The sequence below is a fragment of the Salvia splendens genome, chromosome 4 (assembly GCF_004379255.2).
Source record: "Salvia splendens isolate huo1 chromosome 4, SspV2, whole genome shotgun sequence".
NCBI lineage: Eukaryota > Viridiplantae > Streptophyta > Magnoliopsida > Lamiales > Lamiaceae > Salvia > Salvia splendens.
The window spans coordinates 20,257,268-20,283,249 of record NC_056035.1 but is presented as its reverse complement, the minus strand read 5'-3'; the positions used below and the strand labels follow the sequence as shown (position 1 = coordinate 20,283,249).

General features: G+C 36.0%; 2 protein-coding genes across 4 annotated transcripts; one reads left to right on the top strand and one right to left on the bottom strand.

The window, feature by feature from the left end:
• LOC121799066 (general transcription factor 3C polypeptide 2-like) lies at positions 1–5,557 on the top strand. 3 transcript variants are annotated; one of them, XM_042198388.1, is made up of 15 exons: positions 1–304; positions 379–502; positions 589–635; positions 711–804; positions 1,105–1,826; positions 1,910–2,038; positions 2,264–2,336; positions 2,499–2,538; positions 2,675–2,747; positions 3,184–3,249; positions 3,857–3,931; positions 4,014–4,186; positions 4,755–4,801; positions 4,917–5,242; positions 5,344–5,557. In XM_042198388.1, exons 1-15 carry the CDS (start codon positions 42–44, stop codon positions 5,540–5,542), a joined length of 2,451 nt encoding a protein of 816 aa, XP_042054322.1. In that variant the 5' UTR covers positions 1–41; the 3' UTR covers positions 5,543–5,557. The 3 variants fall into 3 exon arrangements, with proteins under 3 accessions (XP_042054322.1, XP_042054323.1, XP_042054324.1); XM_042198389.1 differs by lacking the exon at positions 5,344–5,557 and having other exon boundaries at positions 2–304; positions 4,917–5,313; XM_042198390.1 differs by lacking the exon at positions 1–304 and having other exon boundaries at positions 376–502; positions 743–804.
• A 758-nt stretch (positions 5,558–6,315) lies between these two features.
• LOC121799068 (IQ domain-containing protein IQM3-like) lies at positions 6,316–9,808 on the bottom strand. The gene is made up of 9 exons (XM_042198391.1): positions 9,428–9,808; positions 9,086–9,200; positions 8,902–8,967; positions 8,701–8,789; positions 8,330–8,417; positions 7,932–8,078; positions 7,758–7,850; positions 7,070–7,171; positions 6,316–6,932 (listed from the first exon to the last, which is right to left on the bottom strand). The coding sequence occupies exons 1-9, from the start codon at positions 9,700–9,702 to the stop codon at positions 6,462–6,464; spliced, it is 1,446 nt and encodes a 481-aa protein (XP_042054325.1). The 5' UTR covers positions 9,703–9,808; the 3' UTR covers positions 6,316–6,461.
• Positions 9,809–25,982: the final 16,174 nt, after the last annotated feature.

Below are 25,982 nucleotides of genomic sequence, written 5' to 3'. Positions count from 1 at the left end.
CTTAAATCTCAGAATTCTGAATCCATTGTTGAAGGCGACCCATGGAAATCGACGAGGATGCTCCTATCGCTAAATCATTCAACACTTTTAAGCGAAACAGCAATTCCGCTCGGAATAAGGAACAACCGCCGCCCCGATCCGAAGATCCTGCTCCGCCGAAGATTTTAGTTTCTGAATTCGACTATTCCGTCGAGAATCACTTCAATGCCGTCGATACCATCGCCAGACTCTGCGGATATGCCGAAACGCTCGACGTTAGTGAAGCGGAGACTAGGCGCTTATCCAATTCTATAAATTTTTTGAGGTATCCGAGTAATTTTAGTTGCTTTTGTGTTCATTGATTAGCGACTGTTGGTGACTATGGAAATTGCATTGTAGACATTGGAGAGATTTTAATTATAAGACGCGAACTGTGAGATTTGCTTGTCAGCATGATTCGGAGAAGAAAGATGTTATAGGCGAGGTAACCTTACCTCAGTTTTCAGCTGCAGTGGTTCCTCAGGTAGTTTTTGACCTCTGTAGAAGAGTGATTGTTTCTTCTTTTTCAGTATATTCTTCATGTTGAGTTGTCTGTTTTGAATTCTGCAGAAACAGATTCGGAATGTTGGTGAAGTTGGTGTGGAAGTGGAACCTGTGTAAGCTATCTTGGAATTAGCTTGTGTGATGTTTATAATCTATTTAGTTACTGTTCATTTCTTATAATGTTTCAGCAATGATTTTGTGATGAATGTCGGTGGTGCAGTCTGGGCATTAGACTGGTGCCCCAGAGTCGATCGGAATCCTGAGTATTGCATTAAGTCTGAGGTATTATGATGCACAAAGCTTTTTCTTGCGTCTCTTCTTGTTTGTATTTCCTTCACATGCTTTCAGCAAACTTTAACCTGTAACCACAAAAAAAGGAAAAAGGCTGAATAGATTTACTTGGAAGAACTGTCACAAACTAATGTACTTTAATGTAATGAAAAGAACAATCTGACTTAGAACTTAATTTAACTCTCTTCATTCTGGATATCGTGTTTATGACTTCTTGTTACATTGTTTACAATAATATCATATTACTGATACCGTTCGTGATATCTTTCCTTCTAAACTTTGATTCAGTAGTTTATAGCTGTTGCTGCACATCCTCCTGATTCTTCATATCATAAGATTGGAGCTTCTCTAACTGGAAGAGGAGTCATCCAGATTTGGTGTTTCTTGACTGTCTATGATAATGATGTACCTTCTCAAGTGAAGAAAAAACCAAGATCTTTTTTCAAGAAACCGAAAGATCCAACTCTGGTTCCGAGGCCAAGAGGAAGACCAAGAAAGAAGCCTCTTGGTGACACTGTGAAGATGATAGATTCTGATAACGAGCATGTTCAACCTCTTGCCATTGAATACCCAGTGGGCTCTTCTGGACTGAATTCTGCCGTAGGAACTTCTGGAAATACCATTAAATCTGAAGTCTGTGAAGGACATCTTTTGTTAATTGGTCCTAAAGGCAGAGGAAATAAACGCAAGGCAGTACAAGGAAACAAGATTCACAATGACAGCTTGCACATTCTCAGGCATTGTCAGCAAGGAGAACCACCGCTTGTGGAACCACTAACATTAGAAAGTTTCAGTTTAGATTCTACTAGACCAGATGACAATATAACTTCGATTAGTTCTTCTGTGGACCCCATTCCAGTTGATGTTGCATTGCCAAGAATGGTCATGTGTTTAGCTCACAATGGAAAGGTTGTGTGGGATGTAAAGTGGCGGCCAGCCAGTGCTTGTTTCTCTGAATCCAGAAATATAATGGGTTATCTTGCTGTATTACTTGGAAGTGGTGTTCTGGAAGTGTAAGATTTCTCCTAAGTGATAATCTAATGTGGTATTTTCTGCAATGTTTATTCTAAATTCTAATGCTGAATGTGGCGTGCAGGTGGGAGGTCCCTTTGCCTCATGCTGTGAAACATGTGTATCCTCCTTCCCAGAAGCATATTGATCCACGCTTCATCAAATTGCAGCCAGTTTTTAGATCTTCGATGTTGAAGTGTGGTGATAGGCAAAGGTAATTTAGCAGTAGATACTCTTGGATGGAATCGGTCCTGGTATAATACTCTGATTCTTCTCTTGGAGTAAATCTATGTCCAACTGATGAGACAGTGCTGTTTCAAAATTATATGAACTGCCAATTTGATGATTTCCATCACGCGCTTTTCTTTTACTACTTGATATTTGAATTTAGACTGTGTAATTATTTTTTTGATTTTTTATTTTGCCACTTTGGTAACAGCATTCCTCTAACGGTCGAGTGGTCTGTGTCATCACCCCACGATATGATTTCGGCAGGCTGTCATGATGGAATGGTAAAATTCTTTATGTCCTTGTCAATCTCATAATGATGAAAAGCAAGATGAATAATAGTAATTACTTTTTTGCTAAGGTTTCCTGCAAAGTATATAATTTTCCTGTGGTTACTTTTACCTGCTTCTTAGGCCAGTAACACATTCTTTCATATGTATATGCAGGTCGCAATATGGAAGTTCTCTGTCAGTGATTTACTAACAGGTAGTGAAGTTAAATCCATTCTCTCTTTGATGCATTTTTGCTTGTATGTTGGCTTTAATAGCCATGTTTTCTGATTAAGTCTGGTTTGCGAAATACTTACCGAGGATAGTTATTATGGCTGTCTTCTTTTCTTCAGAGTGCAGACCTTTGGTTTACATCAATGCAGACACAGGTCCTATTAGAACACTGGCTTGGGCACCAATCCAAAGGTTAGTCACTGTACCTGAGTTAATATCCCCTCGTATTTCCAGTTAAGTCAATGGAATCCCATCTTTATCCCCATCATTAGTTGGCTGCTTTTGGTATTCCAGGATGATATATACCTATTTTCTTCTATTTCAGTTATCCGTAGTTAATTGACTATAATAATTCCCCAGGATGTGAAAAAGTCAAAAAGTAGAATTTACCCATTTTTCATTCCAACAAGCACGCACACTTTTTTCTCATGAGTACTTTGGTTCGCTTAATTCACTGTAGTGGACCTTCATTCTCACAGTATGCAGTCTCAGGATCACTTTGCGTATGCAGTCTCAGGATCACTTTGCGATAAATGAACACATCATTTTAGCGTCCCTGTGCTTTTGGTTAGTACAAGTATTAATGCTTCAATTATCTCTTAACTGGTTCTCTGTATATAATTTGCAGTAATCACGAGGGTGCAAATATAATTATCACAGCGGGAAGTAAAGGTTTTAAGTTTTGGGACATACGGTAAGCATGATTCTGCCAAATGACTACATTTTGATTAATTGTTTACTTTCTAATTTCTAAAGAAATTCTGTTTTCTAAAGATAATTGCACTTAAATGCTTGAACTTTAAACAAAACTAACAATTATGTCCTGAAATTTAAATTTCAGAATTTGAAAAATGACGTGGCTAGCTGCCAGTTGCTGAAGACTGAAATATTGTGTTGAAGAAGAAAAATATAAATGACAAAACAATGTTGTTCTCCTGTGATCCTCCATAAATTTGTTTATTTATTTTACCAAAACGAGACCAATTTTCGTTACACTTGAACAACCAACAAGCGTCCGCATGTGTCATTGACTGGAATTTGAATTTCAGGACATATGTTGTTTGTTAGAGCATTTAATTTTGATTATCAATAGTGAAATTATTGTGAAAATCGAAGTAGTTGGGATTCATAGTGTAATTTACTATTTTACTCTAATATGATCACTTATTTGTTGATCTTATATGTGAAGGAAACTTTGATAGAGTTGTGAAAATATGATTTATCTTCTTCCAAGAACATGTAAAACAGAGCACGGCTACTTTCACCGTTGATCATTTTTTTGCTTCCTACTTTTTTTCCAGTGATCCCTTTTGTCCGTTGTGGGCTAATCCTTTTCTGGGCACCACTTATGGTTTGGATTGGCTTCCAGATCCAAGGTATTGGTTAACCATCCCTGGAGCTAATCCTAACTCTCTTCGTATTATATACGAGTTACCAACCTTTTTGTTCTGCTTCTAGATGTGTTTATGGAGCCATGGAGGATGGGACAATATGGTTACTCAGTTTAGAGAGGGCAGCACATGATATCCCACTCACAGGAAACTATCACAATGTGGCATCGAAGCATGGGTTCCACAGTTTTAACTGTTCCACGTTTGCAATATGGAGTTTGCAAGCTTCAAGACTCACAGGTTTCTCCTCTTTTTTCTTCAGATTGCAGGTGTTTGAAACTCAAGCTCACCTCATGTGAAAACTAAAATTTTAGCATTATTCTCGTCTCTGTTTTTGTCTTGGGATATACGTACACAACATTTCTTATCCTGCCTTGGTGGTACTGCGACATGCTTTCTTGATAGTTGAGCCCCTCTTTTAAAACACCATTATACATAGGAAAGGCTTTCATTATGTTAGTGACATATTTCCTGAGTTTCAGTATCTGTAAATAACATTTCGTTATATAAAAAAAAATCCAAGTAGTACTATTGAATATAAATGCATTACCAAACGATTGTAATCAGATCTAATACCCTCAGGATCTTGAAAGATTACTCAAAGAGACAAAAATAGGAAATACTACCAAGAAAGAAACAGAGAAGAATTGCATTACTGGTCATTCGAGTTGCTTTATAATTTGTATGAGTTATATATTATGTCTAGACGTGCAGTCATCTATTTTCCTGCAGTAATGTTTATTGTGGAATCAAACCGCACATATTCTCACTTTTCGTCCCTTTCCCCTATCATTGCTTTTTGAGTTAGGTATGGTTGCATATTGTGGAGAGGAAGGATCAACTATCTGCTTCCAGGTGAACATTCGCTTATTTCAAATTGATCATCCCGAGCATTTCAAATGTATATTCTCTTGTTTGGGTTTCTGTAATAATAAGTGACAATTACTTGGTGTTGTTTCGCTTTAACCAGCCGACAAATAAATCACTGAAGGATCCTTCACGAAACCGTGTACCCCACTATCTGTGTGGATCAATTTTGGAAGAGGAGTCTGCCATTGTGGTAGCCACCCCACTGCCCGACAGTTCGTTCCAGATAAAAAATCCGGACATGAAACGTACACAGCTGAAACAACATGAAAAATTGCAAGGAGGTGAGGAAAGGGAAGTTGTTCCTCCTAAGAGTGTGGCAATGCACAGAGTGAGATGGAATGTCAACAAAGGCGGGGAGAAGTGGCTCTGCTCTGGAGGAGCTGCTGGTTTAGTACGTTGTCACCACATTCACTCTTCTATTTTCGAGTAATTTCTACTCTCTATCTTAATTATTAGTTGTAATTTATAGCAATAAAATGCAGTCAGTTCTTCCTTCACCATCAGTTCTTCCTTTCGCTTTTCAACAGAATTTGTATGAAAAATGTAGTCAATAAAGAGCTAGAGGAAACTCCAATGGAGAATAGGAAAGCAAGAAATGTTATCATGCATCTTCAAGCTGTCGATCTCTTCCAACAGATCGACTGCTTTCTTGGTTTACTCCAGATGCACGACCAACTCTCGAACCCCAACGGAGGGGAAACGTCTAAGAATTCACCAATTTCCTAAATTGAAATGTTCCTAATGTTTCAGGAGAGGGAAAGATCCATTTTTCCCTGTGACCATTAAAGCATGCCATCATTCCCATCAGAAAAAACAAGCAATGCCATCAATGTTTCTAAGTAGTTCAAACAAACAATTTAGATGGGTATGTGAGGAACACAACTATGGACGATTTTTCAAGGTGATAACTTGATAACATCGTGACTCAACATAACCTAATCCGAACTCGACCCATTAAAGAAATTCTTGACCATAACCCTAATCAGACCTGCCACTCAAACTTAAACCCGACCCACGCACAAATTAATTGTACAATACACTTTAGGTTGATACGACATGATAACAACACGGACATGATTTTTAAACCCGATTTAAACCTGATCAATAACATTTAAACTTGATTCACACAAACCTAAAGAATAAAACTAACGTATTTTTATAAAAGAATAAAAATAATTAAAATAAAAAATATTATTCTTTAACTGAGTTACTCTAATCTAACCTGAAATTATCGAGTTCCTAACATGCCAATCCGATACGTGATCATGTCTAAAATTGTCAACCCCTAATGCCAGTAGTTGCATCCTACAAAGATTGTTTTTTTTCTTTAACTAGAGAATCAAAGAAAAACTGATTAAACCGAGAAACCAATTAACAAAATTCAGGATTGATGGTATTGGAGGAGGTCTGGTCCAAGATTTTGATCTGAAACAATCCAAACTGATCCAAATTATCAAGAACGCACACAGTTGTGTAAAACAACAAAAAATAATTAAAACTAACGAGGAAAAATGAAAACCATTAATGGAAAATGCATTGATGATACATTAATACACTTAAGAAACATCTCATGACTGCTAAAATCATTAACTTTCTTTATACAACAGTCTGTATATGCAGAGTCATTACATTTTAAAGTAAGCTTCTAGTCTTCGCTGCTTACATTTGATGGATAGGCAGAAGGCGAAACAATCTCTGCGGCAGTCCTTCTCGGTGTCCACGATGGTGGCAAAGATCTCGGAGAGAGGTTAGTGAGTTCCAGCGCCTGTACCCTCAGCTCCATGGGGTAGTCAGCAATGCATCCGATTCTCGGGCCAGCACCCGTGGACCATTTTGTAGAGAGCTGATGCCCCAATTGGTACGACTTGATAGCCTTCTTCGAGTTGATTCTTTGCAGCAGAGCCGTACTTGGCACGTCTGCTCTGGGACTCTGAAGACCACCAGAGAGACTCCTCTTGTAAGTTTCTGGCTTAGAAGCTTTGATTGTTTCTGGCGGCATGTTCCCATCCACTTCAGATGGAATGGAATCTGATATTGCTGAAACGTCAGAAGTAACCGGATCGGAAGCTGGCTGCCCAATTTCACTACTCTCATAGTCATCAGTAGGCTTTTGTATCTGATAGATAACAACAATAACTCAGAAGTTGCGTAAATGGAAAATTCTAGACTGCCTTCAGAGAGACATGGCTATCCATCGAAACTGGGGCCAGTTAAATAGAGCAATTGTTGTGATCAAAGTTGAGAAAGATTTACCTCAACTTCATTTAGATTTACACCGCTCTCCTCGAGAAATGATAAGAAGCTGTTAAGGATATCATCCGTTGGCTTATAGTGTCCGCTGTAAGCTGAGATACACTGAAACAAAAGAAGACGACTGCATTAGGACAAAATTATCCAACAATTCTGATGTAGAATTATAGAAAGAAACAATTATAGCATCATGAATGCCGTGACTGTTTCACTACCATAAAGTTGCTATATATAGTAGCGTCAGAAAAAAAATGGAAGGAGAGAAGAGGAACAAGAGAAGTTCATCAAATCTGTTCTGTAAAATTTTTGAACAGTAAAGCCATGCTCCCTAAAGGTGATTATCTTTCATTACGGTAAGTTCGATAACATCATCTTGGAAATGGTCCTTTGACTTTTAACCAAAAACCAAAGAAATCCGAAGGGGCCTTCCTCCTATAATACCATATGGAACAAAGGATTTTCCGTACATATCCCTCATGCAAATGATAGAACTCTTGCCCTTCCCCATTTCCTCTATATACTCACCTTACATAGCAAAAGACACAAGGCCAGCCTCTGTGGTTTACAAAGTAATGACAAATTGCTTATATAGATCCTTAAGCATTAACTATGAAACAAGTACTTTATCTTTTTCTTCTCTATATTCTTTTTCTTTTTTTTTAATAAGAAAAATCTATCTCCCAGACAATACCTTAAGCACTCCATGCTCTGCCGTGAGCCTTCCAGCAGCTAAAGTAGCTCCTCCAGCCAGAAAGCTTGAATGGTGGAACAATCCTTTCCTTTTCTGAGGTAGAATAGAGTCAGAAACAGACTGGACTGCAAATTGATATATCATGATGTATTCTACTTCACCTTTAGAGCTTACCTCCCCGATATATAGTCGTTTAAAGGTGCTCATCACAAAAATCCATTTTGATCCTTTTGACCCTTGACTTGTGTCAAGTGGTTTGCCACTCAATTTATGCAAAATTTTCCCATCAAGAACCTCATATTCATAATGTTCCCTCTCCATCTGTTAAAAAGAAACAAGGAAAACAAGTGAGGATACTCTATTACGAAGTAAGTACATTCAATTAAAACACAGACTAACCGCTCAAGAGACAAATGCATCCTTAACTTTAGACTAAACTTCATTAAAAATGTCTCAGGCAGACTTCCAATATTTGTAATAGCTAAAATATGTACTTCTAACTCTTTCTTTATACTTTCTCTGTTTTTACCATAATATGTTATGCACTATCAATTAATAAGTTGATCACATACTGGTCCGAGATACTTGATGCATTGTTGACGGAGCTTTGATCTTGGACACTCTTTAAGCTCAAAGTCTCTGCCATCTCCAAGATCCAACCTGCATGATCAATTAAAGAAAGATATTATGTTTCTGACTTCACATTACAATTTTCTGCAATCCAATTCAAATATTTATCCTTCATAAGATTACAGTTTACAAGCAACCTTAAACAAAGATACGTTTCAATAGCCAAGAAAAAGATGTCACAACAAATCGAAAAAATTTCTTCATTAACTTCTTCTCAATTATAAATACTTGAGATACAGTTGAAAATCGAGTATGTAAGCAAAGCAGTGTGGAAAAGCAAACAAGGTTGAAAATTATAGGCATCAAATCTCACCAGTAGAAGAAGGGTTGACCAGTATTGGTTTGACACCACTGCTCATAATAAAGATGTAAGCTGTGGCCATAGCGGTGCCTTGGGTCAATCTAGGCAGTCAAAATAAAAATTAGAGATCACAACTGCACAGTAAATCATAATCAAGCGTCTATTAAAATAATAGCTGCACGTGAAAGATGAAAGAGAAAAAGAAGTTCTCACAGCTTCAATCCAGTGTTGAAAAGCCAACTTTTGAGCCTTGGCATCCTTGGACAGACCCTTTCCCACCTATCAACACAAATACCAATTCTCACACTTGCCGATTTCAGCGATTTAAATAATTTTAATTCATTGTTGCAATTATAGAGAAAACCTATAATCTTATGAGTTATGAATATGCTACTACCTTTGAAGCATTCCATCGAGCACGATTCCAACGCGAGGCAGCTGTCTCTGGTTTCAGGAAGTCGAAAAATGATATCGTGCTGTGATTCAATCGCGCGAAATCTAGTGCTTGCCACCTTCAAATTTCACCAAAAAGTAAAAGGCATCAGAAATCGCGAAAGAGGATAAACCGGAGAAAGTAAAAAAAAACAGAGAAATTCAAGTCGGAATTAAAGTTATACTGCATGAGCGGAAATTAGGGAAATAAAATACATCGTCAATCATGCAAATTAATGTAAACAGAGCAAAATCAACATGTTAATAATTTAATGAAGCGAATGGAGAGTAGAAAATCGAAGTATACCACAATTCCTCGGCGACGACGGCGGAGTCAGCTAACATGCGGCGAGTACGATAGCTCCGATAAACCTTCTGAACATTTTTAGCTGCATTAGACGGACATCTAGCGGCGGGACTAGTAGGGGGCAAGGCGGAGTCCTCTCGTGCACCACCGGTGACAAGTATTTGATCGGGAAGAGGCTCGTCTGAGGACGCAGACACACCGGAAAATGAGTAAGCAGGAAAGTTTCCACCGTGGGTAAGATCGAAGGCGGAAACCGCGTGCGCTTCGACCTCCATTTGGAATCAGGAGCTCGAGAGCGGCGAGGGAGAGAGGATTTGGAGTAGAGTGAGTAGAGCAGTGGTAGAAAATGGGGGAAGGGTGGTTTGTACGTATTAGCGAGTTTTCCAAGCAGACCCACCTGTCTTTATTATTATACTAATATATGCTACGCCCACGCGCGCGACTATGATAACGAATCACCATTCGCCTAAACGCCAAACACCTCTCTACATAAAGTGAAGACCAAGACCACCATAATAATCTCATTTTCCTTTACTCAAATTTAAAATAACTAAAACCATCCATTTCTTTGTGAAGTACTCCCTCCTTCCATCAATACTTGCCTATAAATTCAATCATAGTTTTAACAAAATGTAAAGAAAAACAGGTAGAAAAAGATAATCGGTGAATCCTACTCGTTTTATATGAGTGCATATTTTTTATTTTAAGTTAGTGAAATATGAGATTTATTATCGAAAGCGGTAAAAAGTAAATGTGACAAGTATTGGAGGACGGATAAAAAATGAAACTTGCAATAAATAATGGTGGGACGAAGAGAGTATTATTCTCTCGATTCATAGCCGCCAGTGTCGTATTTTTCCAGTTTTATACCTTTATAAAAATTAGTCATATATTCTTTTTGTAATATTTTTTCTACTTCTCTTATAATTGACTATAAATTTTATACTTCATTCATCCCTCGTTTTTTTTAGCGGAGTCATTTAATTTTTTTTGCAAATAGTAACATTTTTCTTTTCTCTTACTTTATTTTCTCTTCATATTTCTATTTTTCTATTTTCTACTTTATTATTCATTTACTTAACTCACTTAACAGATTTGTGTCGATAAGATTTGCCTCTACTACAAAGGGACGGAGGGAATATTAAAATTAATGTTATTTGTTATCAAAATTATTAATAGTAAGCCGAAGAGTACTTATTTTAGAGGGAAGGCAAATAATCGGGAAAAATCTTAAACTTTTAGCTAAAATATACTCTCATCATAGTGAGCCATTTAATTTTTGACATAGTATAATACAATACTATCTTTTATTTTATCCGCCCTTTACTCTTCAATTTTATTCTTCCTCCAATAACTTTATAAACATCATTTTCTTAAATATTTTGCCCAAAAAAACGTCTTCATTAGTGAGACGGAGAAAATAGAACTTACTCCGTCCCTTTATATGTAACACATTTCTTTTGGGCACTTATTTTTAGATAGTGATGTTTAGTGGTTAAATGAGAGAGAATAAAGTAAGAGTGAAAAAAATGTAAATAGAAAAGTGGGAGAGTGACTCATCTTTATTTTACCCAATTAATACCCGCAAGTGTACGGGGTTATTGTAGCATTTAGCAAACAAGAGTATATCGTATCCCACAGAGACAATTAAGTGTAAACTTAAGTACCACGAACAAATTTCAACTACTATCCAGACAATCAGGAAATTTTGGGTTTTGAAACTAACAACTACTAAAAGCATATAAATTCAGAGATTAAATTAAAACACTTAAACAAGAGAGCAATTAAGCAAGTTGTATAAGATGATGGAGAAATATGCAGAATTACGGGATCCGATGCGCAACTCATAGTCTAACCCAATTGAAATAGATTTACCATTTAAAGTCTTCAGAATTGTTGAATCAATCACGATTGTAGATTAAACCCCCTCCCCAGGTGAGAAATCCGTAGATTAGGTGTAATAATTGAAGTCCCCTTCTAATTCTTAGACCTAACTCCTAACAGTTTGATTAGATTAATGATCTTACTCAAAATCTCAACTCTCCCGAGTTCTATTGAATTAAGGTGAGAATTATTCCTCTTTCAAGATTAAATATTTCATCTCCCGATTACTCTAAGAAACCCTAACACTCTCAATTGGTGATCAAGCAATTGATAGGAAAAAGCACAAGAATAATTCAAACAATTGCAAGAGCAAGATAAACCGAAGTCAATTGGATTAAAACTATGAATCAATGCATCTTCACCAAGAATTCTACATGAAAGGTGCTTCGCTACTCATGTTCATGGTAGAAAACAAAAAGAAACTAAGAAAACAATGGAATTCATGATACGAATTACAATTGGCTGAGGAATTGAAGCTTGAATCTTCAATCGTCTTCCAAGAGTTCTTCGGAGAGAGGGAGAATGTGTGTTTGGCGGTGAGTGTAGAATAGATTGAACCCTAGGATTTTTCTCCTTTTAATCCCCATCAAAAATCGCGTTTTTAGCATAAAAATACGCCAAAACAACTTACCCGGCCGGGTGGAATTATAAAGGGTAAAAATCACCCGGCCGGGTGATGATTTTCGACCAGTTTCTGAGCTTCCAGCGCTCAATTTGCGACACCCGGCCGGGTGTAATTATAGGGTAACAATTCACCCGGCCGCGTGAGATTTTCTGGACAGCGCAGTGCTTGTAAAATGGTCATAACTTCTTCTACAGAGCTCTGATTGAGGTGTTTAAGATACCCACGCGAAGCTCTTTCGAAGACGAAGAGAATGATATGCATTGGGGGTTAATTGGAATTCAAAATATCCAGTAAAATTGTCTCAAACCAAGGCTACTGCACATCCACCTATTTTGCACCTTTTTCTACACATTCTTAACAAAATGGTCAACATACCAACATAATAGAGAAGTAGATATAAACACGCCTAATAATAGACGATATATGATCAAATTCATACAAAACCACCCTCTAAAATCATGTAAAATCTAAGTATGTCAGAGAGAGGATGAAGTAAGAGAGAGATATGGTGTTCTTTTTTTGCTATAAAAGGAAATGTCCCACTTATAGTGGGACGGCCTAAAAATACGTCTCACGTATAATGAGATACATGGAGTATATATCATGAACTGTAAACGTGATTTTAAATATCATCAATTTAGGCATTTGCGTTAATTTACTACAATGCCATTTTCGGGCAAATTAAAATTGATGTGTCAGTCCATTGATATTAGAAGCAGGACATGGTTGGCTGGCTGGCGTGGTGGTTCAGTTCAGCACCTTCAAAAGTTTGATTTCTGCCCATATAGATGGAGCAAACTATTTGGTCAGTCTCCTATCGTTTAGTGTGTTGACCGCTAGGGTGATGTAGTCCTCTAGTTAATGGTAGGAGAGACACCTTGAACCCCCCCCCCCAAAAAAAAGTGTTAAAACGATGTCGTTTTTCACTCCCTTCATCTACATCCAATAATTTTATTTTTACAAAAGTTAGTTTCATTTCATTTTTGTAACATAAACCTGCTACTTTTCTCTCTCCTATTTATTCACGTCAAATAACAATACTCACTATTCCTCATTTTCTTCATAAATGGACATGACTTCCTACAACATTTGAACTACAATTCACCTATAACTAGGTGTCACTTCTGTTTTTGTTGAACAACATATATAAACACCACTTGATGTTCTTGTTTTGTGAAACAAAATTCTGCAAAACTTCGTTAGCTAGACTTTATTTGTAGTTGTCCCCACAATATATGAAGTGTAACATTGAGAATAAGTTAGAATCCCTAAGGTTGAATCTAAGGAATCTACTCGTGGAAAAGACATAAGCAATCGACAAATCTACAATCTCTAAATTCTACTGCTTAATAACAATATTTAAGTTTTTCTACACATTCTTTGCTTACTAGTGTCAGTTCTAGCAATATGATTTATATATGAATTCTAAAATTGAAAATATCTATAGCATTCGAGATAGATCCTTGGCATTCTGGAGTGATGTTCAGTGATCATTTCCTTCAACTATTATATGCGAAAAAACTGTTTGTGCGTTGTGATTCCAATTTTATACTTTTAATTTATTATGCTCGTTTTCTATCAAAACTTAGCAGAGACACAAAATAGTCAATTGTCAAAGAATTAAAAAAAACATAAATAATTCAAAAACTAGAAAAATCATATCATGTCTAACCCCTAAATACATTAAAATACCAAGTTCATCTCACGCTCAATTGACATCAATGTAATATGGTCTACTTCATTGTAGACGACATCTACCTTAGGTGTTCAACTTTCCTCGTGACCTTTTCTTATCCAAAGGACTCGTAAAGAGCTTGTTCACATAGAAAGAAACGTCGACCAACGTGCATTCCGTGTGCTCCAAGCACGGTTTGCAATTATCAAAAGTTTGAGGCGTGTGTGGTTAAAGGACGTGCAAGCTGATATCATGTATGTGCGCACCATATTTTAGATGTTTTAATTAAATTTTAATATATCTTTTTTGTGTATTTTCCATTTAATTTAATTGGATATTACAATTGAAAAATAGAAATAAGAAAATAGGTGAATAGTGTATTTAAGTCATTAATTATCAAGATAGATACTCCTATCAAAAGTAGAGTTATATTTTAGGTCTATTATTAAAATATGTATTCTAAAATATCAATAGTTTTAACTAAAAGCTGCATATTCTAAATTGAGATTCCACATGCACAATATTGATATAGTTATATCGACTTTTTTATGTATATGCATATCGATGTGAAATAAAATAATTACTCTTTAGTTTATTCTACTAAAGCAAACAAAACGCTTGCTTTTTTTCTACACTTTTGTCGTCAACTAGTCATGTTGTGGTACAAGAGCAACAGTTGTGCTTATTAATTAATTTAATAAACTATTGTCTAGTTTTGTTGTTTTTCAACAATCAACATTGTATAATTTCACGAATTGATGACTATTAAACGTTTGTTTTAAATTAAATTGTTGAATGCTAATCATCATAGTTGACCCTGAGCGTCAATGTGATCTACAATTAGATAATTTCGTATATCACCTTTATCGCAAGTATTTATAGGTCAACTATAGTCTTTCTTTAAATAAAATAAAAGGGAGGGACTATTCTACTCTATTTTTTGTTTTCTCATTCTTGCTTCTCTGTCGTAGAGAATGAAAGTGTACTTAGGAATATGATCAAAATAAGAATGCATTTTAACGATAAATTATATAACTGTCATTTTTAGAAAATACAAAGTTATTGTTAGTTTATTTTAAAATTATTTTATAAAATTTGAATTTAGAAAAATACAAAAGCTACTGTTAGACCATTTTAGGCCATCGTTGATAAAATAGTCTAGCAGTGATCTCTGCATTAAAAAATGAATATAGAGGTATCTAAAATGACCTCTACAATGTCTATGTGGTGTCTAAAAATGAATCAAATACTATTTAACAATGGCCTCCCAAGTATCTAAAATAATTTTCGGGTTTTGATTGTGTTCTACAATAAAATTGAGTTTTGTATATATCACACCTCGTAGTTACAATATGAGGGTTTGCTTGATACTGGAAGATCCAATTAAATACAAGGAGTACGATTGAATCCCCCAAAATTATAAATAACCTAGTGGTAGAACACTCATTTTGTCCTAGACTCCTAGCCTAAGACTCAGGTTGGATCCCTCTTAAGTGCGTTTTCTGTCATTCCATCTTTCATTTTTGTTTTTATTTTTTAATTGTTTTACTTTTGATACATATAATTAATTGGGTCTAATCATTTACTCCCTCTGTCCCATTAGAAATTAAACGTTTTCCTTTTTGGGCTGTCCCATTAAAAATGAAACGTTTCCTAAAATGGAAACAACACTCTCTCTACTTTTCTCTCTCTCTTACTTTACTCTCTTTTCAATAACTCACAAAACAATACTGTATAAAATCTCGTGCCGAAAACCAAATGTTTCATATTTATGGGACGGAGGGAGTATTATTTTGTACTCGCATTTATTTTCTATACATGAAATATATAAAGTTTGTTATAATCTTTATTATTTATAGTTTCTAAGTAGGGTCATATTTGAGATGATTTACTAAATATGATGCATTATGTTTTATTTTATGTACTAAAAAGTCTTTCAAAATTAAATTTATTTTAAATATTCAAAAGTCTTTCAAAATAAAATTTCTATTATTATATATATCTAAGAATTATCATTTTAAATAATGAAAAGTTTTCAAATTTTTATTTACCAAACTCTAATTTAAAATCTTTGATCTGCCACTGTATGAGTGAGTTTTTAAAATTATTATTATTATTATTATTATTATTATTATTATTATTATTATTATTATTATTATTATTATTATTATTATTATTATTATTATCATAAATTAATAGTAAATTATAATACATGTGGTGTATAAACGAAGTGGTCATAAATCCTCCTTTTGGTGTTGAAGTTGGTCTAGTTTTTGGTGGCTGTCAAATCTCTCTTCATATTCTTTTTATTTTGTTGGAAATGACCGAAAGAATGGTTGATGAAGAACACTTTCTCACAGGCAATCTGTCGAACACAAACTATGCAGTAAAACAAAGTGAAAGAATTGGAGACACATGGGTTACGTGGTTCGGCTCAATCGAACCTACGTCCACGGGAGAATCACGAATCTCTTTTATTCCAAACTACTGAATTACAATCACACAACGATCAATCAATCACTCAAAGATGAAAATACACTCAAGAATTAATATGCTCACACTCTCGTGAACTTGGATCAAGAAACACAGATGATCCTCTCTAATTCCTCACTAAGATAGTGTACAATTCACTCAATGTATTGATTCAGTTATTGAGCCCTCAGTCTTCAGCTCAAACTATTTTTTTAAACGTAGCTCAACCGCTCTTCTCAACTGAAATAGCCGTTAGGAACTAACCTTTAAACTTGTGCTCTCATTTTGCAATTCAGTCCCTGACCTCTTTGGAAATTCATTAAGTATCCACACCAACAAATCTCCACCTTGGATCTTGAATGAAATAACATTCGGTCATTTTCTCCAACCTTACAAACCTCAGTACCTGACCAACTTCACTAGCTCCAAGCAATGCTTGAGTTTGGAACTAGGAATAGTCTTAGTCAACATGTCTGCAGCATTTTCTTCCGTAGACACCTTCTCAATTTTCACCTTCCCTTTGTTCACTTCATCCCTGATAAAGTGCAGCTTTACATCCACATGTTTAGATCTTTCATGGAAGGTCTGATGCTTGGATAAGCATGTTGCGCTATTACTGTCACACATGATTGTTACAGCATCCTGATTTATTCCAAAATCTGAAAGTATTCCCTTCAACCAGAAGCTTTCTTTCACTGCCTCTGCCATGGCTATGTATTTAGCCTCTGTTGTGGAAAGGGCTACCACTGACTGGAAGTTTGATTTCCAACTCACAGCTGCTCCATAAAGACAAAATACATATCCTGACTAGGATTTTCTAGTGTCCTTGACTCACTGCGAAATCCGAATCACAATATCCTATCACAGCTTCATCACCAAATTTCTGACCACCATCAAATAGAATGTTGTAATCAGTTGTGCCCCTGAGATACTTTAATATCCACTTCAGTCCATGCCAGTGCTCTATCCCCGGGTCTGCCATAAACCTGCTAGTTACACTTATAGCATGACTAATATCCGGCCTTGAGAAAACCATTGTGTACAACATACTGCCAATAATACTAGCATAGGGTATCTTGAGCATCTCCTCTCTTTGTTCTTCAGTCTTTGGACTCTGATCAACTGATAGCTTAAACTGTTGTGACAGAGATATTGTCACAGATTTGCTACTCTTCATCTGGAATCTCTCTAGAAGCTTATTGATGTATTCCTTCTGAGTGAGCCACAGTTCCTTTTCCTTTCTATTTCTGATGATGTCCATCCCCAGGATCCTCTTTGCATTCCCTAAATTCTTCATATCAAATTCCGATTCTTGCTCATTCTTGATATCTTGAATTTCTGACAATATTGCTGCTGCAATTAGCATATCATCTACATAGAGTAACAAATAGGCAATAATTGTCCCCTTGCTCTTCTTAATGAAGATACAACTGTCATATAGAGATTTCTCAAAACCAATTCTCTGTATGAATTCATCAAACCTGATGTACCATTGTCTAGAGCTTTGTCTTAGCCCATACAAACTTCTTTTCAATAGGCAGACTTTGTCTTCTTCTTCCTTATTCACAAAACCCCCAGGCTGCTCCATATATATTTTTTCTTCCAACTCTCCATTTAAGAAAGTTGTTTTCACATCCATCTGCTGAAGCTCTCAATCTTTGTGAGCAACAATGGCCAGCAAAATCCTAATGGAATTGTGTTTCACCACGGGGGAGAAGATTTCATTATAATCAATCCCTTCTCTTTGAGTGAACCCTTAAGCCACCATCCTTGCTTTATATCTTACCTCATTGTTTCTGAATGCTTCTATCTTCTTCTTGTACACCCATTTACAGCCTATGCATTTATGATGCTCTGGTCTCAAAACCAAAATCCAGGTATGATTCTTGTAAAGTGAATCTATTTCTTCTTGCATCGCTCTAGCCCAGCTGTCTTTCTCATGACTTCTTACTGCTTCTTTATAGCTTGGAGGCTCATGAAACTCAATCTCTTCTTCTACTGTGAGAGCATAGTAAAGCATGTCATAGTCACTGAACCTGGATGGAAGCTTGATGTTCCTTCTTGGTTTATCCCTTTCTATAATGTGACTCTTTTGCTTCTCACTTGCTTCCCCTGTTTGAATCATTTCTGGAGCCTCCTCACTGGATACTTCATCATTAGCATCTTTTTGTTCATGCCCAGTGAGCTCCACCTCAAACTTAGTACTATCTGACTTCTGTTGCAAGTATGGCATTTCATCTTCTCTAAATACCACATCTCTACTGATCACCACCTGTCCCATTTCCTTTTCCGTGCACCACAGCCTATAGCCTTTCACCCCCTTCTGATATCCCAACATAACACACTTGAGGGCCCTAGGATCTAGCTTGGTTCTTTTAGCATGCGCATACACTCTGCAGCCAAAATTTCTTAATTTTGTATAGTCACCAGCTGATCCATACCATCTCATATCTGGTGTGTCATTATCAATTGAAGTAGATGGACATTTATTGATAAGCATTACAGTTGTTAAAGCAGCCTCGGCCCAGAAGTGCTTAGGCATACCTAATGAGATGAGCATACACCTGGGCCTTTCCAGAATTGTCCTGTTAGCTCTCTCAGCCACTCCGTTCTGTTGGGGGTTGTGAGGAACGGTTCTGTGCCTCTTTATCCTTTTTACTTTTGCAGAAAGCATCAAACTTAGCTGAAAGAAATTCAAGACCGTTATCTGTTCTAAGGCACTTTAAAACACTGCCATTCTCAGTCTCAACTTCAGTGCACCATTCTTGAAATTTAGTGAAAGCCTCAGATTTCTCTTTCATCGCATAAAGCCAAATCTTCCTAGAAAAATAATCTACAATTGAAAGGAAATACCTGCCTCCACCCATGCTCTGAATTGGTGATGGCCCACAGCTATCAGCATGTGCATACTCCAATGGCTTTGATGAAGCGTGTTTCCCGGCAGCATATGGTAATTTCTTGCTCTTTCCCAGTATACATTCTTCACAAGATCCGAGTTCACCTTCATCTGATTCTCCATCAAAAGCTATCAGGTTTTTCTTGGCAAGTTCTTTCAACCCAACATGCCCCAGATGACCAAGCCTGTGATGCCAATCAATCAACTTCAATTTTGCTACTACATTCACCTGATCTGCATCAATAGCTCTTGCTTTGAGATAATACAAATTATTCACTCTCTTAGCAACCATAAGAATGTCTGTGCCCTTTATAACCTTTATAAAACCACCAGCGAAAATGGATGTTAAACCCTTTCTCTCAAGCATTCCAAGAGAGATCAGATTTCTCTTGATGGATGGAATATATCTGACTTCTGAAAGTATCTTTTGAGAGCCATCTTCCATGAGCATTCTTACACTTCTTATGCCCTTTACTTGACATACCTGGTTATTTCCCAGCAGTACAGAACCAGTAGCATCTTGTAGATCCATGAGCCACCTTTTCTTGGAAGTCATATGAAAACTGTAACCGGAGTCCATCACCCAAACATCTGGTGCCTCATCCTCTGTCACATTCATAACCTGAGCAACCTCTACCTCTTGAGTAACATCAGCAGTATCCTGTGCTTTATCACCCTCGGCTTGCTTCCTCTTCCAAGCATAACAGTTCTTCTTTATGTGTCCAGGCTTTTTACAATGGTGACACGATCTGGTTTCCTTCTCATCTCCAAATTTTTCCTTCCAAGATTTCGGTTTCTTCTGGGATTTCTTCTTTCCATTCTTCTTTAAATCAAATCTTACATTCAGACTTTCACTACCTGGATCAATAAGCTTATCAACTACTTTCTGGAATTCTTTCATCTTGAGTGCAGAATGTACCTCCTCATAAGTGACTTTGGAATCTCTCCCAAGCAGTATTGCATCCTTTAATTGCTCGAAGCTCTTAGGCAAAGAATTGAGGAGCATCAACGCCTTATCCTCATCCTTGATAGCCTCCTCAATATTCTCAAGATCATCCACAAACTTGGCAAATTCCTCAACTTGCTCTCCAATATTTCTTGACTCTGAAAGCTTGAACGTGAACAACTTCTGCTTGAGCAAGAGCCTGTTGGTGAGAGATTTAGTCATATACAATGACTCAAGCTTGGCCCAAACACCAGCCGTGGTCTCTTCCTTTGAAACCTCTGTCAACACCCGATCACTTAGACTTAGGATCAGGGTGCTATAGGCTTTATCCTGGAGATCTTGAGCCTTGACTTCACCCTTTTCTTCATCTGTATCGGCTCTGCTCTTCAACACATCCCATAAGCCCTGCTGTATCATAACGACCTTCATCTTGAGCCGCCACAGCCCAAAGTCGTTCTTGCCCGTGAACTTCTCCATATCAAACTTCGCGGTCGTCATCTCGTGGGTTCGATTCCCACAGACGGCGCCAATTTGTTGGAAATGACGGAAAGAATGGTTGATGAAGAACACTTTCTCACAGGCAATCTGTCGAACACAAACTAGGTAGTAAAACAAAGTGAAAGAATTGGAGACACATGGGTTACGTTGTTCGGCTCAATCGAACCTACATCCACGGGAGAATCACGAATCTCTTTTATTCCACACTACTGAATTATAATCACACAACGATCAATCAATCACTCAAAGATGAAAATACACTCAAGAATTAATATGCTCACACTCTCGTGAACTTGGATCAAGAAACACAGATGATCATCTCTAATTCCTCACTAAGATAGTGTACAATTCACTCAATGTATTGATTCAGTTATTGAGCCCTTAATCTTCAGCTCAAACTATTTTTTTAAACGTAGCTCAACTGCTCTTCTCAACTGAAATAGCCGTCAGGAACTAACCTTTAAACTTGTGCTCTCATTTTGCAATTCAGTCCCTGAACTCTTTGGAAATTCATTAAGTATCCACACCAACATATTTTATTAGAAAAGGGTATTAAAAAATTAATATTATGTGGACGATAGTATGACTAGTTCAGGACGGAACTAGAAATTTAGGTAAGCCGGTGCTGAAAAATAAAAATTATTAATAATATTAATAATTCATTTTCCGAGCCAATTAGTAAACTACCTAATTGAGCATAGATAAAAAACAACAAAATGAATTAAATTTTACTAAAGATAGTATTTCATTTGATGAACAAAGTAAAATATATTTTCCATCCTTGGAAATGATAATCAAATTACTGTTAAAAATCATATGCATTTAATTTTAAATTAGTATCAAAATAATGCGTTTAATAAATATTTCCCATCCTTGGCGTTCAAAACGATAGTTTTTATTTGAAAAAGATAAAGAAGAAAATAAATAAAGAAAGATGCTTATTATAATAAAAACATAGTTTTGTACACTTAAATACCCAAAAAAAACATTTTGTACATGCATATGATGATTGAGAAAAAAAAATAAAAATTCATAGTTTATTATACTGAGTTCGAGATAAATAAATAAGTATTATGGAAACATGCAAATTAATCTGTTAAATATATACACACTATTAGTGTTTAATATTAATACTATTATTCAACAAAAAAGAGTGCATCTTCGATTATATCATTGTTTTAATTTACTTAAGAAATATACGTACACACAAAACGGAAAGTGGACCCCACGTGACAGCTGTAAAGTAAAATGCGTAATTGTTTTTTAAGTTTAACCCTCTCCTTTTCCCTTTTTTGGCTTTCACTCTCTCTCCTTCCCCCCTCTTCTGTCTGTATAAAATTAAAACTCGCCGCAGCTGAAACAAAAGCAGTGACAACCATGGTGAAAGTTCTGCGACCGAGACGGGCCAAGCCCCTGCTGGAACGGCGGCTTGGCCCACTGTATCTCCGTCCCTGGACTAGTTGTTTTCTAGTAGATTAACGTATCAAATTTGAACTAAAATTTGACTTTAGTTCTACCATTGGATTTGGGTGTTAATACAAATTTCTTGTCATAAGCACATTACATAGCTATTTAACTATATATAGGTTGCGCCAAAATAAAAATAAATGAAAGCAGCGAGTCACCCATTTTGACCAATTATTTGAGTGTTATATAGCTTAACTATTGGTGAATTAATCACGGTCGTTGCACTGATTTTGAACGTAATCATGATTTAAACAAGGATGAGAGAGAAGCTTGGCCTTAATCATTAGGTTTTTTTAATTCTCCTTACTCTAATAGTAATTTAACCATTACACTAGGAAAATCATTTATCACGTGTAATTATGAACTTTTTATATAGTAGGACAATACATAGATAGAAATAGATATGCAGTCTATGAAATAGTTTCAAATTTTCAATTAAATTCATGAAATACGGAGTAATTTAGTTGGAGAGTTGGTCCCTAGTCGTATTCAAATGCTGGTTTTGCCGGAAAAAAAATTTCCTAGTCAAGGAATACCAAGGTGGCAATCCTATTTAGTACTCCCTCCGTCCCGCACTACTCGCACCTTTCCTTTTGGGCACGGAGATTAAGGAATGAGTGATAGACAAAGTCAACAATTACGGCTGTAGGTATAAATTGTTACTAAAAATGGAAAGAGTGCAAATAACTTGGGACGCCCAGAAAGGAAATAAGTGCAAGTAGTGCGGGACGGAGGGAGTATGTCACATCTATAAAAATTTGACAAATGGAAATATATATTCCAACTAGATATATAAAATATGGAAACACTCTATAATAAATGTACACCATTTTATTATATGGAAAGTTTATGCATATTCTATATATAATAGACACACTATATATAAACACTAAATAATATATATACCACATAATATATAGTAATTGGAATGACGATCATTTTTTTAATAGTAGTTCTAGTTTATAAAATTTTAAATTTAATTGCTTTATCATGCAGCAATCATTTGTCTATTTTGTTTATGAAGTTTTTTCATGCTATATTAAAAATGATTAATGTAATAAAATTAGTTTGTTAATCATCTTATTATTATTATTATTATTATATTATTATTATTTATTTTTAAAATTAGTTTTTTTTTTAATTATCTTATTTTATTAAATATTTTTATAATTTTAACAAAATATATAATATCCATACAGTTAATATCAACACTAAATAATTATCCATATATTTTATTTAATTAGACACTACATAATCATTTGTATTATTAATTTAATTTATATGGAGCAGTATTTAATGCCAACAAATTTGAAGTTAATTACACTTTTTATTTGTCTACATTTGCTGTATTTATAAAGAAGAAAAAAGTAATCTCCTAAAAATCTTAGTGTAAGATGGCTTAGTATAATTAATTTACGTGTAAAATGACTTAGTGAAAAAATGATTTAATAATTTTAAATACATGAAATGATGGACCTATAAGTATAGTGTATTTATTATGCATAAAATGTGCACAAACTTTCCATATAATAAATGGTATATATTTATAATTAGAGTGTTTCCATAATCTATATATCTAGTTGGAATTAGAGTTATATATATTTTCATTTGTTAAAAGTTTATGGGTGTGACATACCAAATAGGATTGCCACCTTGGTGTTCCTTGACTAGGGAATTTTTTCTCAATTTTGCCCTACTTTTTTAAAAATTTTCAGCTGTCAATGCAAGTAGATGTAATTAATCTGGTACGTTTACATATGTATGTTCATAGCTTATCGATTCATTTATAGTAAGTAAAATTCACATTGATAAAGTAGAATATGAAAATGAAATTATTATTCTTCAAATGGATAAAAAAAAGTCACGTTTATTTTAATTTGATAATACAATTTGTATGCTTGAAAAGGTAGTGAGAAGTTTGGTAGAATAAATAACTCTTCTATTTTGGAGTTATGTCTAAAATGACCTAAAATATAATATATCAAACTATTACTACCTCTCATGATTTAACTTTATATTAATATTTCCCTTTGTCTGTCAATTTTTTTTATCATTTTAGTTTGTCTGCAATTAAAAATCTCATTTCATATTTAATATAAATGACAAATAAATCAAATATTTTTCATATAAGATTTATATTCATGGACGAAGAGGGTATATTTTAATTAAATTTATTGTAACAGTTCCCTTAACCTATGTATGCATGCATCATTCTGTATATGTATTACTACTGTTTGCATGATAACCTATAGAAGTGATTTTTTTTATTGATGGGTTTGGTATTCTGATATTGAATTTTAAAAGCAGTGCACTTTGATGAAATTGAAGCATTGTGACAGGTGGAAGATAAGCAGCAGCAACAAGATGTGATGCTCTGACTGTCTGACGATGATAATTGACATACAGCATCCATAATTATATGTCCTTTTCTATTTATTATTGGTGTAAAATATCTATAAACTTTACCTACTCATTTTTTTAGAATGTTATCCACGGACATGAAAAACTTAAATTTTGTGGTTGTTTATGTTTGTAGTTGTAATAATGGAGTGCTCATTTCAGTTGGAAGAAGCTCGGCTAGAAAGGAGTTCGGTAAGCTCGGCTTACCGAGCTGGAACTAGCCTGGAACTAGCCGAGAAGAAGAAGGCAGAAGTCGGTAAGCTCAGCGGTAAGGAAGCTCGGTAAGGAAGCTCGGCGTTGAGCTGGAATGAGCCGAGAAGGAAGAGTTCGGTTGTAAGCCGGGAAGGAGTTCGGTTGTAAGCCGAGGAAGGAGTTCGGTCTTGAACCGAGGAAGGAGTTCGGTCTTGAACCGAGAAGGAAGAAGCAACCTAGCCGAACTAGCCGTTGGAGCAGCAGTTAGTTAGCTGAGATGTAGCGGTTATTCTTCTTGCTTTCTTGATTCTTCTTGTAGTTAGTTAGTAGCAGTTGCTACTTGATTATAGAGCTTTAAATAGCTCACCGTGTATGTAGTTTAGAGAAGAGTTTAATCAATAAAGAGTTTTCCAGTTTTCTCTCCAAGATTATCATCTTCAATACTCAAAGTGTGAGTGTGTGTGTTTTCTGCATTGTGTGATCTCATACAACAGTGAGTGTGTGTGTGATCTTATTGAGTGTGTGAAAGCCTTGTGTGTGCGAATCCTAACAAGTGGCGCCGTCTGTGGGAAAGGGATATTGAAGCTGATTTGCAGAGGATCAAACGGTTTCAGAGATGGCAGCAAGGCTTGATGCAGAAAAGTTCACAGGCAAGAATGATTATGGCCTGTGGAAGATGAAGATGAAGGCGGTTTTAATTCAACAAGGCTTGGCGGCAGTTCTTGCAAAACCAGAGGAGAAAGGAAAGGCTCCAGTGCTTGATGGAAAAGCTCAGGCAAAGATGGAGGAAATGCAGCTCAAGGCACATTCTGCAGTGATTCTGTGCCTTGGAGATAAGGTCTTGAGGGAAGTTCAAGAAGCCAAGACTGCGGTGGAGATCTTGGACAAGTTAGATGAAGTTTACTTGGCCAAATCCTTGGCTAACCGGCTGTATCTCAAGAAGAGGTTGTATGCCTATAGTTTTTCTGGAGATAGGTCCATCATTGAGCAGCTAGAGGAGTTCAACAAGATCATTGATGACCTGGGATCTGTTGATGTCAAGATCTCAGATGAGGATAAGGCCATTCTCACATTGAATGCCTTGCCTAGCTCGTATGACCAGCTAAGTGATGCAATTATCTATGGAAGAGATAAACCTATCACCTATGCAGAAGTCTATTCAGCCTTGATGGCCAAAGAACTCCAGAAGACAGCCAACAGAGGCTCTGCAAGCTCCAATGTTCAAGCTGCAGAGGCCTTGAATGTGAAGAAGTTCAAGAAGCAGAACTTCAAGAAGAAGTTTGAGGGCCCTAAACCCTCAAGTTCTGATGCTCAGAAGGAAACCAGAGCTTGCTATTGGTGCAAGAAACCTGGACATTTGAAGAAAGATTGTCATGCATAGAAGAGAAAGATGGCCTCTGAGGGACACAATCAATCTGATTGTGTGGAGAGTGCTGATCCCCCGGCTCAACTCATGAATATCAGTGATAGTGGGGTCAGTCATAGGTGGATAATGGACTC

What these genes read in the sequence shown, in the direction of transcription:
- LOC121799066 (XM_042198388.1), top strand. Translation starts at nt 42, where the DNA reads ATGGAAATCGACGAGGATGCTCCTATCGCTAAATCATTCAACACTTTT. An exon ending in GGAAGTGGTGTTCTGGAAGT is followed by an intron (nt 1,827 to 1,909) that starts GTAAGATTTCTC and finishes TGTGGCGTGCAG; the next exon opens with GTGGGAGGTCCCTTTGCCTC. An exon ending in TTTAAGTTTTGGGACATACG is followed by an intron (nt 3,250 to 3,856) that starts GTAAGCATGATT and finishes CTTTTTTTCCAG; the next exon opens with TGATCCCTTTTGTCCGTTGT.
- LOC121799068 (XM_042198391.1), bottom strand. Translation starts at nt 9,702, where the DNA reads ATGGAGGTCGAAGCGCACGCGGTTTCCGCCTTCGATCTTACCCACGGT. An exon ending in TTCAACACTGGATTGAAGCT is followed by an intron (nt 8,790 to 8,901) that starts GTGAGAACTTCT and finishes TTGACTGCCTAG; the next exon opens with ATTGACCCAAGGCACCGCTA. An exon ending in TAAATCTAAATGAAGTTGAG is followed by an intron (nt 6,933 to 7,069) that starts GTAAATCTTTCT and finishes GTTATCTATCAG; the next exon opens with ATACAAAAGCCTACTGATGA.